This window comes from Apium graveolens, unplaced genomic scaffold (assembly GCF_009905375.1).
Source record: "Apium graveolens cultivar Ventura unplaced genomic scaffold, ASM990537v1 ctg7096, whole genome shotgun sequence".
Lineage (NCBI taxonomy): Eukaryota > Viridiplantae > Streptophyta > Magnoliopsida > Apiales > Apiaceae > Apium > Apium graveolens.
In genome coordinates, this window is record NW_027420034.1 from 16,584 (window position 1) to 30,216 (window position 13,633).

The following is a 13,633-nucleotide window of genomic DNA, read 5'->3' on the forward strand; positions in this document are numbered from 1 at the left end:
CATATCATATATAATTTTAAATTGGTATTATTAATAAAATTAAAATAAATTAACAATATTTTATAATTTTTGTACCCAATAGTTTTTGGGTGAACTGATAAAGAAAATTGAAAAGTATATAACATTAATTTAATAAAATTTTAGTAATGACTAAGCACACTTCTATATTAAAGAAATAAACTTTTGGTTTTTTGAAGAAAAATAAAATATCATATTATGTGCCCTAATTTAATACTGGCGAATGAGAAGGATATCGAAGAAATAAATTATATTTATTTATTAAAATTTAAGTTATTAGTGAATAAATGATGTTTAACCCGGGTTATATAAGTAGAATCAAAAAAACTGTAATCTTGTACTTAAGAATTTTGTATTTGATCTTGAACCTATATATTCATATATTGATATATATATAGGTGCATGCAAACTGTCTTTATCTACAAAATTACAAAAAAATAAATAAATAAAACTCATATAAAACTTTGGTTAACACGTATATAAGTTAAATTAAAATACATTTACATAAATTTACGATAATTAATTTTAAATATTCATAAAAAGTACGTGTAAATTCATATGTAATAAAGTTCTAATATGGTACAAAGACTATAATCTTACTATATGATACGGAGCTTAGTAGTTACATTTGCAAATCAAATCAAACTCATCGAGCTGCAAACAAGTCAAGTTCTTTCTGAACCGAGCCGAGGTTAATTATTTTTAAAAAAATGAAACGAGATGATCAGAGTGTAACGACCGAAAGAATAGTAATGTTCAATATTGATTAATAAACTTTTTCTTATAATGATATAAACATTATCGATCTACACTTGTTTCTTAAATCTATATATATTTATTTTTGACGTCGAGGTTTAAGAATATGTCCAATTTTATTTTACACTGTTTAGAAAATGTTAATTTTAGAAATCGTACATTACTTTTTAAAATATAGATGTCAAAATTTTATTATGTTCTAATATTTTACTAAAATCGGGTGTATCTAAATTACAGGTTATTTAATGATGTTCATGAAATTATGAAAAAATTGAAGACAAATAAATCATGATTACAATGTTTGATAGTTCTCTTATGAAAAAATTAAGCGTTAAATTTCGAAATATGAACGACATTTCCATAATAATTAAATTATTAATAAACGACGAGAAAAATATATTTATAAATATATTAGTGATTAGTAATAATTTATCATTTGTAATATATCATTATAAATAATTTATTATAACAGAATTTTAACTGAGTTCGAGCTGATTCCGAGCTAAATTATTACCGAAACCGGACTGAGTTCAAGCGATTTTGATTTTAACGAGCCGAGTACTAGTTTAAAAGAAAAAAGCTCGGCTTCACTCTTTTACTCATCCGAACTCATTTTCATGTTTAAGATCGTTTTGACTAAGGAGACGAGACGAACTGAGTTCACTTAAACGGCCGATCTCCAGTATTGTTCTACTCTGAATAACTGTGATATCAAGTTTTTCTTTTGTTGAGGTGGTTAGTGTGTGTGAGCAAATCTTTACAAATTGACATTTCATTGCATCATCAATATTGTGCTAAATTCAAAATTAAACTATTTAAGTTTACTGACTAAGACTCACGATCCAAAATTTTTACTTTATTTCTTCTCTAAATATTATTGTATTTTTATATTTATAAAAGACTTGTAGTAGTAGACTCGGTTAAAAACCCAATATTTCACCAAATAAAATCTGAAGGAATAATAATTTGAAAAAAATGTTCAAAAAATATTTTAGTTCATGTCCAAATTCTAAAGAGAACATATGTTTTCAAGATCGGCATCCTATGTTTTCAGATTTGAACCATGCTTCTATTAGAGATGCTTCGGGTAGGAGAGGGGCAAATGGGAAAATAAGAAATATGTAGTGGCAGACCAAAGAAAGGAGGAGTAAATGAATGGTAATCTCATGGCTGTAGGAGCAGAGGAGCTAGAACAAGCTTACATTAAGGAATAAAAATGGAGGAATAGGTAGGACAAATATATTGATTAGATGTGAATAAAGTGATTTGTTTTAAAAAAAATTATTAGTTTGGTTTCTCATTTTTCATGTGTCTCTTATCAAAACAAACTTATTTAAGGTAAATATACTATTTTTAATTTCATAATGCATTTTAACAATTTCAGATTTCCTCATTGTGATAAATTATCTTCTTTCCTAATATTATTGAATACCAAAAAGAAAAAGCATGTCCTCATTGAAGATTAACTCAACATATATATTTTTTCTTCATAACTCCCACATAAATCATCAATTCTCAAACTTACAATTATAGAAAAGTTAGGAGATATATCATACTGAATTCTAGAGTTTGTTTAGTATTGATCCGATTGAATATCAAATGTATAATCATCAAAATTAATAAAACACAAACTAAATAAACATATATCATAATTTTCAAAATTAAAATAACAAAATTTGAATTAAAATAATAAATGTTATGAACAAAGACTATCAAAAAAGTCAAATTGACCCATGCTTTTAGAGATGGTGAGAGGGGCAAATTGGAAAATGAGGAATGTGTGAGTGGCATCTCCTGGCTAGAACAATCTTTCATGAGGTAATACATACAACAAGGAATAGAAATTGAGGAATAAGGGTACAAATATATTAAATTTGAATAAAGTAATTTTTTTCACTAAATTTCATTAGTTTGGACTCTCATTTTTTTCTAAATTTTCATTAGTTTGGATTCTCATTTTAATAAGTAAACTAATTAAAGGTAAATGTACTATTTTTCATTTCTTATTACATTTTAATAATTTAGGATTTCCTCATTATTTGAATTATCTTCTTTCTTAATATTAGTGAATACCGAAAGAAAAAGGTATCTTCCTCATTGAAGATTAACTCAACATATATAATTTTTCTTCATCACTCCCACATATATCAGCAATCCTCAAACTTACAATTACAACTACTATTTTAATTAAACTGCTCTCGGGCAGAATCAACTGCTTAAGCACACTCTCCGCGGATCCTCCTTGCCAGCTGAATGTCCTTTGGCATTATTGTCACCCGCTTAGCATGAATTAAACACAAGTTGGCATCATGGAATAGGCCTACCAGGTAGGCCTCCGATGCCTCCTGTAGAGCCAGGACTGCATGGCTCTGGAAACGCAAATCACTCTGCAACAAATTCACTATTGCAAATTAGAAATAAATTTGGCACATGCCATACACAGAGATAAGGTTTCTCTTGGGTAAAGTTATTTGAAAAAATATACTAAAAACTAATTAACCTTAATTCCTTGAGCAATTTCACGTACAAGCCTCTGGAATGGAAGTTTTAATATCAAAAGCTCAGTAGTCTTCTGATACTTACGGATCTCACTACAAGAAATTACTGTATGATTAGCCTTGGGCAACAACCAGGAAATGATGTTTCAATAAATAACATGAATTGATAATATATACCGAAGGGCAACTGTTCCAGGGCGGTATCTATGTGGCTTCCTATAGGCACCAGTTGTTGGAGCACGCATACGAGCAACCTGTGATGGAGAACAAAACACAGAAATGTTAGGAGAATATATCAAGTTAGGAGAAGATAGATCATAATATTCTATTATAGGCATTTAATAAGATGTAACCTTGTGTGTGAGCGGCTTTCGAGGAACCTTTCCTCCAATAGATTTACGAGCAGTTTGCTTGGTACGAGCCATCTAAAATAAAATAAGAATGGTTTTCAATCAATACCTTTGATGAATACTATATGACATACATATAATTAGATAGATCAGAATTCCTGGGAAGAAATTTAAATTGTACTTCATATAGAGGAAAAAAATAAAGAGAAATGGTCACTTAATAAATTACCTAGCTATAATTCTTCTTCAAATATTTTGAGGTTTATTTTCTCTTTATCACTTCCTAGTGGATGTATATAAAAGTTTGAAGAACAAATGGGGGGGGAAACTGTTTTTATATGGGGCAGGGGGATTATATTTTGATTTAACAGTTACAAGTTCTAATGATGTGCTTCGTAGTTTCTACATAAATTGACGGCTCTTAAGTGTAGTTTTGTGAGTTCCCCGCCCATCCATCTGACGGTCTATAATCAATCTTAAAGGTAGGTGCGGATCATAAATCCTACTCAACGTGTTCTTATTGGAGTGTTCAAAATATTTGGATCGAGGATCTTTTATAGATAAAATGGTAATAATTCTAAAATTAATAAAAATCTAGATGATTGTGTGCAAAATATGCAAAGATTTAAAAAGAATATTTTAATTTCTAAAAATAATAGCAGATTTTTACAAATGGGCTTACTAATAACTAGACTAAATTCACCCGAGTAATCACGCTCGACCAATAAATTTGATTATAAAATCCCGTACAAACTTTTTTATGTACAAACTTTTTTGGTTATTACATATATTACTAGAATTTAACATCATTTAAGAATAAGTGAGTAAATTTTGATTATTACATATATCACTTGAATTTAACATCATTTAACAATAAATGAGTAAAATTTTTAAAAACATTTACTATATACGTACAACATTTTCATAACATTTCATAATTTATGAAAAAGTTGCAAAAATTTCTACGAAAGTCTCATATTTTCTTATAGCTGTGCTCAACAAATACATAACTAGAGTTCAAACTCGTGTGTGTTAAACAATAGTTATGCATGGGTTGAATTCATATCATATATAATTTTAAATTGGTATTATTAATAAAATCAAAATAAATTAACAATATTTTATAATTTTTGTACCCAATATTTTTTGGGTGAACTGATAAAGAAAATTGAAAAGTATATAATATTAATTTAACAAAATTTTAGTAATGACTAAGCACACTTCTATATTAAAGAAATAAACTTTTGGTTTTTTGAAGAAAAATAAAATATTATATTATGTGCCCTAATTTAATATTGGCGAATGAGAATGATATCGAAGAAATAAATTACATTTATTTATTAAAATTTAAGTTATTAGTGAATAAATGATGTTTAACCCGAGTTATATAAGTAGAATCAAAAAAATTGTAATCTTGTACTTAAGAATTTTGTATTTGATCTAAAACCTACATATTCATATATAGATATATATATATAGGTACATGCAAACTGTCATTAACTACAAAATTACAAAAAAATAAATAAATAAAACTCATATAAAACTTTGGTTAACACATATATAACTTAAATTAAAATACAATTACATAAATTTACGACAATTAATTTTAAATATTCATAAAAAGTACGTGTAAATTCATATGTAATAAAGTTCTAATATGGTACAAAGACTATAATCTTACTATATGATACGGAACTTAGTAGTTACATTTGCAAATCAAATCAAACTCATCGAGCTGCAAACAAGTCAATTTCTTTATGAATCGAGCCGAGGTTAATTATTTTTAAAAAAATGAAACGAGATCATCAGAGTTTAACGACCGAAAGAATAGTAATGTTCAATATTGATTAATAAACTTTTTCTTATAGATATAAACATTATCGATCTACACTTGTTTCTTAAATTTATATATTTATTTTTGACGTCGAGGTTTAAGAATATGTCCAATTTTATTTTACACTATTTAGAAAATGCTAATTTTAAAAATCGTACATTACTTTTTAAAATATAGATGTCAAAATTTTATTATGTTCTAATATTTTACTAAAATCGGGTGTATGTAAATTACAGGTTATTTAATGATGTTCATGAAATTATGAAAAAATTGGAGACAAATAAATCATGATTACAATGTTTGATACTTCTCTTATGAAAAATTAAGCGTTAAATTTTGAAATATGAACGACATTTCCATAATAATTAAATTATTAATAAACGACGAGAAAATATATTTATAAATATATTATTGATTAGTAATAATTTATCAATGATAATATATCATTATAAATAATTTATTATAACAGAATTTTAACTTAGTTCGAGCTGATTCCGAGCTAAATTATTACCGAAATCGGACTGAGTCCAAGCGATTTCGAGTTTAAATTGTCTATTTTTGGTTCATCATCTGGTCATGCTCCCACTCTTAATACTCATAGGGCTTATGAATGGAATCACTCTTGGGACTACCAAGTGAGAAGATCTCTCTGGAATCTGCTCAGACTTTAGTTGATCATTCTGTTCATTTGGTTTCTAATTCTGATATGAAAGCATCTATCAATGCCACAACAGTTTTAGTTAAAGGATTGCATTCTTCTATCTACACTGAAGAAAGATAATGTTGATCTTAGAGAAAATATTGTTGATTTTTCAGTGATTATTAAAGGAATAAAGAAACATAATGGCTTGATCAAGAGGATGTTCTGCATGGAAGCTAAGCAGGATCAAATTTGTGAGAAGCTCGCAGCTCTGGAAGCAAGTCAGACTACAACAAATTCTAAGTTGGATGTTATTCTCTCTCTTCTACAAAGTCTAGATGCCCAAAAGGGGGAGATAGTACCAAAGATAAAGTGTCAACCTGAATCAGTTTCGAGGAGAATACCAATTCCAATGATGGTGATAAGCAAGCAAAGAAGTCCTCTGATGTTGTGATAGTTCAAATTGGAACTGGAATTCAAAATCAAACTACACAGTCAACTCAAGTCTCTAAGGGTAGATCACATGGATCTAATTTAGAAGCTGCTCGTGTTACTCCAAGTTCAATTCCTGACAACAAAGAAACAAGTTCTGATTCTTTTCCTGATACTGATAGAGTGATAGTAACTCCTCATTCTGTTAAATTTGAAGAAGAAGAAATTCTATTTCGAGTGGATTTACAGATTTTTTCTGCTTATTGTGAAGCCTTTAATGTTGAAAACTTCAAGGAAGAAGAATGGTTTTTGACAGAGAAGAAAGAGCACGGGAAGGAAAAATCAGAATTGCTGTTGACAAAGCAAATCAAGCATACAGGAACATGCGTAAAAGACCTGAAATGAATAGATGGAGGAGTACAGATAAGAAGATGTTACATGAAAGAGCAGAAAGAAAAGCTCAAGTATTTCCAAAAATCAAGAACCAATATAAACTCTTGCTGATAGTCCTGGTCAGGAAGTAATTGTTGATCATCTGGAAAGACTTGAAGTTGTGAAGATTATACTTGACAAACATGATGGTTCAGAACCTGAACCGAAGATCTTACTCTTATTGCAAAATGATCAAATTCAAGTTCTTTCACTTGATAACTGATGATCATGTCAACAAAGGAACTGAAATACATTCACTATTTGCTAAGAGTTGAAGATGAAACTTCAAGGTTATGGTCAAACATGATTCTTGCCAATATCAGAAAAAGATACTCGATGATGGTCAATATTAATTTGGATCATATATTCCTATATACATAAATTTCAAAAGGCAAGAAGTCAATAACGAAAGGAGGAGCTATTATTGAAAATGTTCTTACACAGACACATAACCATGAATCCTGATGGTTCTAATGCTTGTTATGTGACACTGGACGAGTTGATGATTAAAGAATTCCCATCATAAACTTAAGGGCTTCTATTTATCAACTGTCAAATTAATCTGGATATGGGAAAAACTAGAATATCATATTAGAAGAGATATTGTTTAAAAAGTTTGATGATAGATTTAAAGTTTTTGTTCAAAGATACTGTAGAGTTTATCAATAAATATAAAAATTAAAGTCTAAAATACAGTATGCTTTGTACTCTACAATTTGTCTCTTTGGTTTTTGGCACTAGACATTACTTTGGAATTTATGCTTATTCTGCAAAGCATAAATTGGCGGAGAAATTTTAATAATTATCAATGTCAGGGATCGATTTATCAAGGCGTCAAGATCTGACAGAGGAATTAGGATATGTTAAGCCAATCAGGATCTGTTTGACAGTCAGGATATGTCCTCGGCATTGAACTCCGCAAAAATACCCCTAATTGTACGGTTAACCATCATGGAAACTGCTTGATTCTCATGAACAATGGTGTTCATGAATACAGTGCTCCAGAAATCGTTCAAGACATCCAGGTAGAGCTCTGGGTTTACAGTTAATCCTCCTGAAATATAGGAATCAGAAATGAACTTGACAAAGCACTTAAAGTTATCAGGTTCTTGAGTTGGATCCACAAAAGCCAGATAATTGGTTCCATCCTTGGGAATAACAGTTCTCATATTGTTAGCAACCATTAAAGAGTTTGGGTTTTAGTGGGTAAGTGATTTGAGAAAGAAAAAACTTGAAACGAAAGAGATTGGTGAAATTTTGCAGAAACTAGGTCAATTGAGATCTCAAAAGCGTAAAGAGGGGTTATGTCGAGATGTCTGGGTATTTATAGGGTAGAGATGTGACTTGTCAAAAAGTGAATAATGAACTGTTAATATTTGCTTGTAGAGAAGTCTCATGACCTATAGAGAACTCAAGTACAGATGTCACTTTCTTGACTCTTATCGAGAACTAGATAGTGACTTATCGAGATGTTGTACAAATACCCAGTTTGTCCTTATTGGATTAAATTATTCCAATTTATATTGAAGAACTCAACATAAAATTAGAATAGATTTTATATCAAAAAAAAATTTATCTTTTACTTAAGAATTTTGTATTTGATCTTGAACCTATATATTCATATATAGATATATATATATACGTGCATGCAAACTGTCTTTAACTACAAAATTACAAATAAATAAATAAATAAATAAAACTCATACAAAACTTTGGTTAACATATATAACTTAAATTAAAATACAATTACATATATTTACGACAATTAATTTTAAATATTCATAAAAAGTACGTGTAAATTCATATGTAATAAAGTTCTAATATGGTACAAAGACTATAATCTTACTATATGATACGGAGCTTAGTAGTTACATTTGCAAATCAACTCAAACTCATCGAGCTGCAAACAAGTCAAGTTATTTTTGAACCGAGTCGAGGTTAATTATTTTTAAAAAATGAAATGAGCTGATCAGAGTTTAACGACCGAAAGAATAGTAATGTTCAATATCGATTAATAAACTTTTTCTTATAATGATATAAACATTATCGATCTACGCCTGTTTCTTAAATATATATATATTTATTTTTGACGTCGAGGTTTAAGAATATGTCCAATTTTATTTTACACTGTTTAGAAAATGCTAATTTTAGAAATCGTACATTACTTTTTAAATATAGATGTCAAAATTTTATTATGTTCTAATATTTTACTAAAATCGGGTGTATCTAAATTACAGGTTATTTAATGATGTTCATGAAATTATGAAAAAATTGAAGACAAATAAATCATGATTACAATGTTTGATAGTTCTCTTATGAAAAAATTAAGCGTTAAATTTCGAAATATGAATGACATTTCCATAATAATTAAATTATTAATAAACGATGAGAAAAATATTTATAAATATATTAGTTATTAGTAATAATTTATCATTTGTATATATCATTATAAATAATTTATTATAACAGAATTTTAACTGAGTTCGAGCTGATTCCGAGCTAAATTATTACCGAAACCGGACTGAGTTCAAGCGATTTTGATTTTAACGAGCCGAGTACTAGTTTAAAAGAAAAAAGCTCGGCTTCACTCTTTTACTCATCCGAACTCATTTTCATGTTTAAGATCGTTTTGACTAAGGAGACGAGACGAACTGAGTTCACTTAAAAGGGCCGATCTCCAGTATTGTTCATAATAACTCTGTTTATTTGTAGCCTACTCTGTAGCCCTACTCTTGAATAACTGTGATATCAAGTTTTTCTTTTGTTGAGGTGGTTAGTGTGTGAGCAAATCTTTACAAATTGACATTTGATTGCATCATCAATATTGTGCTAAATTCAAAATTAAACTATTTAGTTTACTGACTAAGACTCACGATCCAAAATATTTTTACTTTATTTCTTCTCTAAATATTATTGTATTTTTATATTTATAAAAGACTTGTAGTAGTAGACTCGGTTAAAAACCCAATATTTCACCAAATAAAATCTGAAGGAATAATAATTTGAAAAAAATGTTCAAAAAATATTTTAGTTCATGTCCAAATTCTAAAGAGAACATATGTTTTCAAGATCGGCATCCTATGTTTTCAGATTTGAACCATGCTTCTATTAGAGATGCTCGGGAAGGAGAGGGGCAAATGGGAAAATAAGAAATATGTAGTGGCAGACCAAAGAAAGGAGGAGTAAATGAATGGTAATCTCATGGCTGTAGGAGCAGAGGAGCTAGAACAAGCTTACATTAAGGAATAAAAATGGAGGAATAGGTAGGACAAATATATTGATTAGATGTGAATAAAGTGATTTGTTTTAAAAAAAATTATTAGTTTGGATTCTCATTTTTCATGTGTCTCTTATCAAAACAAACTTATTTAAGGTAAATATACTATTTTTAATTTCATAATGCATTTTAACAATTTCAGATTTCCTCATTGTGATAAATTATCTTCTTTCCTAATATTATTGAATACCAAAAAAAAAAGCATGTCCTCATTGAAGATTAACTCAACATATATATTTTTTCTTCATAACTCCCACATAAATCATCAATTCTCAAACTTACAATTATAGAAAAGTTAGGAGATATATCATACTGAATTCTAGAGTTTGTTTAGTATTGATCCGATTGAATATCAAATGTATAATCATCAAAATTAATAAAACACAAACTAAATAAACTATTATCATAATTTTCAAAATTAAAATAACAAAATTTGAATTAAAATAATAAATGTTATGAACAAAGACTATCAAAAAAGTCAAATTGACCCATGCTTTTAGAGATGGTGAGAGGGGCAAATTGGAAAATGAGGAATGTGTGAGTGGCATCTCCTGGCTAGAACAATCTTTCATGAGGTAATACATACAACAAGGAATAGAAATTGAGGAATAAGGGTACAAATATTAAATTTGAATAAAGTAATTTTTTTCACTAAATTTCATTAGTTTGGATTCTCATTTTTTTCTAAATTTTCATTAGTTTGGATTCTCATTTTAATAAGTAAACTAATTAAAGGTAAATGTACTATTTTTCATTTCTTATTACATTTTAATAATTTAGGATTTCCTCATTATTTGAATTATCTTCTTTCCTAATATTAGTGAATACCGAAAGAAAAAGGTATCTTCCTCATTGAAGATTAACTCAACATATATAATTTTTCTTCATCACTCCCACATATATCAGCAATCCTCAAACTTACAATTACAACTACTATTTTAATTAAACTGCTCTCGGGCAGAATCAACTGCTTAAGCACACTCTCCGCCGATCCTCCTTGCCAGCTGAATGTCCTTTGGCATTATTGTCACCAGCTTAGCATGAATTAAACACAAGTTGGCATCATGGAATAGGCCTACCAGGTAGGCCTCCGATGCCTCCTGTAGAGCCAGGACTGCATGGCTCTGGAAACACAAATCACTCTGTAACAACAAATTCACTATCACTCTGCAAATTATTGCAAATAAAAAATTTGGCACATGCCATACACAAAGATAAGGTTTCTCTTGGGTAAAGTTATTTGAAAAAATATACTAAAAACTAATTAACCTTAATTCCTTGAGCAATTTCACGTACAAGCCTCTGGAATGGAAGTTTTAATATCAAAAGCTCAGTAGTCTTCTGATACTTACGGATCTCACTACAAGAAATTACTGTATGATTAGCCTTGGGCAACAACCAGGAAATGATTTCAATAAATAACATGAATTGATAAATATATACCGAAGGGCAACTGTTCCAGGGCGGTATCTATGTGGCTTCCTATAGGCACCAGTTGTTGGAGCACGCATACGAGCAACCTGTGATGGAGAACAAAACACAGAAATGTTAGGAGAAGATATATCAAGTTAGGAGAAGATAGATCATAATGTATTCTATTATAGGCATTTAATAAGATGTAACCTTGTGTGTGAGCTGCTTTCGAGGAACCTTTCCTCCAATAGATTTACGAGCAGTTTGCTTGGTACGAGCCATCTAAAATAAAATAAGAATGGTTTTCAATCAATACCTTTGATGAATACTATATGACATACATATAATTAGATAGATCAGATTTCATGGGAAGAACTTTAAACTGTACTTCATATAGAGGAAAAAAATAAAGAGAAATGGTCACTTAATAAATTACCTAGCTATAATTCTTCTTCAAATATTTTGAGGTTTATTTTCTCTTTATCACTTCCTAGTGAAGATGTATATAAAAGTTTGAAGAACAAATGGGGAGGGGGAAACTGTTTTTATATATGGGGCAGGGGGATTATGTTTTGATTTAACAGTTACAAGTTGTTCATGATGTGCTTAGTAGTTTCTACATGAATTGACGGCTCTTAAGTGTAGTTTTGTGAGTTCCCCGCCCCTCCATCTGACGGTCTATAATCAATCTTAAAGGTAGGTGCGGATCATAAATCCTACTCAAAGTGTTCTTATTGGAGTGTTCAAAAAATTTTGGATCGAGGATCTTTTATAGATAAAATGGTAATAATTCTAAAATTAATAAAAATCTAGATGATTGTGTGCAAAATATGCAAAGATTTAAAAAAATATTTTAATTTCTAAAAATAATAGAAGATTTTTACAAATGGGCTTACTAATAACTAGACTAAATTCACCTAAGTAATCACGCTCCACCAATAAATTTTGATTAAAAATCCGGTACAAACTTTTTTATGTACAAACTTTTTTGGTTATTACATATTACTGGAATTTAACATCATTTAACAATAAATGAGTAAATTTTGGTTATTACATATATCACTTGAATTTAACATCATTTAACAATAAATGAGTAAAATTTTTAAAAATATTTACTATATACGTACAACATTTTCATAACATTTCATAATTTATGAAAAAGTTGCAAAAGTTTCTACAAAAGTCTCATATTTTCTTATAGCTATGCTCAACAAATACATAACTAGAGTTCAAACTCGTGTGTGTTAAACAATAGTTATGCATGTGTTGAATTAATCATATATAATTTTAAATTGGTATTATTAATAAAATTAAAATAAATTAACAGTTATTTTATAATTTTTGTACCCAATATTTTTTGGTTGTGAACTGATAAAGAAAATTGAAAGTATATAATATTAATTTAACAAAATTTTAGTAAGCTAAGCATCTTCTATATTAAAGAACTAAACTTTTGGTTTTTTGAAGAAAATAAATATCATATTATGTGCTAATTTACTTACTGGCGAATGAGAAGGATATCGAAGAAATAAATTACATTTATTTATTAAAATTTAAGTATTAGTGAATAAATGATATTTAACCCGGGTCTATACGTAGAATCAAAAAAAATTGTAATCTTGTAACTTAAGATGTTTGTATTTGATCTTGAACCTATATATTCATATATTTATATATCTATATATAGGGCATGCAAACTGTCTTTATCTACAAAATTACAAAAAAATAAATAAATAAACTCATATAAAACTTTGGTTAACACGTATATAAGTTAGATTAAAATACATTTACATAAATTTACGACAATTAATTTTAAATTTCATAAAAAGTACGTTGGTAACTTCATAGTATAAAGTTCTAATCGGTACAAAGACGTATATCTTACTATATGATACGGAGCTTAGTAGTTACATTTGCAAATCAAATCAAACTCATCGAGCTGCAAACAAGTCAAGTTCTTCTGAACCGAGCCGAGGTTAATTA

General features: G+C 28.6%; 2 protein-coding genes across 2 annotated transcripts; both read right to left on the bottom strand.

The window, feature by feature from the left end:
* Positions 1 to 2,844: 2,844 nt before the first annotated feature.
* Positions 2,845 to 3,697, bottom strand: LOC141703767 (histone H3.3-like). Its single transcript, XM_074507198.1, has 4 exons — positions 3,626 to 3,697; positions 3,450 to 3,526; positions 3,275 to 3,365; positions 2,845 to 3,161 (listed from the first exon to the last, which is right to left on the bottom strand). Exons 1-4 carry the CDS (start codon positions 3,695 to 3,697, stop codon positions 2,991 to 2,993), a joined length of 411 nt encoding a protein of 136 aa, XP_074363299.1. The 3' UTR covers positions 2,845 to 2,990.
* A 7,800-nt stretch (positions 3,698 to 11,497) lies between these two features.
* LOC141703772 (histone H3.3-like) lies at positions 11,498 to 11,932 on the bottom strand. Its single transcript, XM_074507200.1, has 3 exons — positions 11,861 to 11,932; positions 11,681 to 11,757; positions 11,498 to 11,597 (listed from the first exon to the last, which is right to left on the bottom strand). Exons 1-3 carry the CDS (start codon positions 11,930 to 11,932, stop codon positions 11,498 to 11,500), a joined length of 249 nt encoding a protein of 82 aa, XP_074363301.1.
* Positions 11,933 to 13,633: the final 1,701 nt, after the last annotated feature.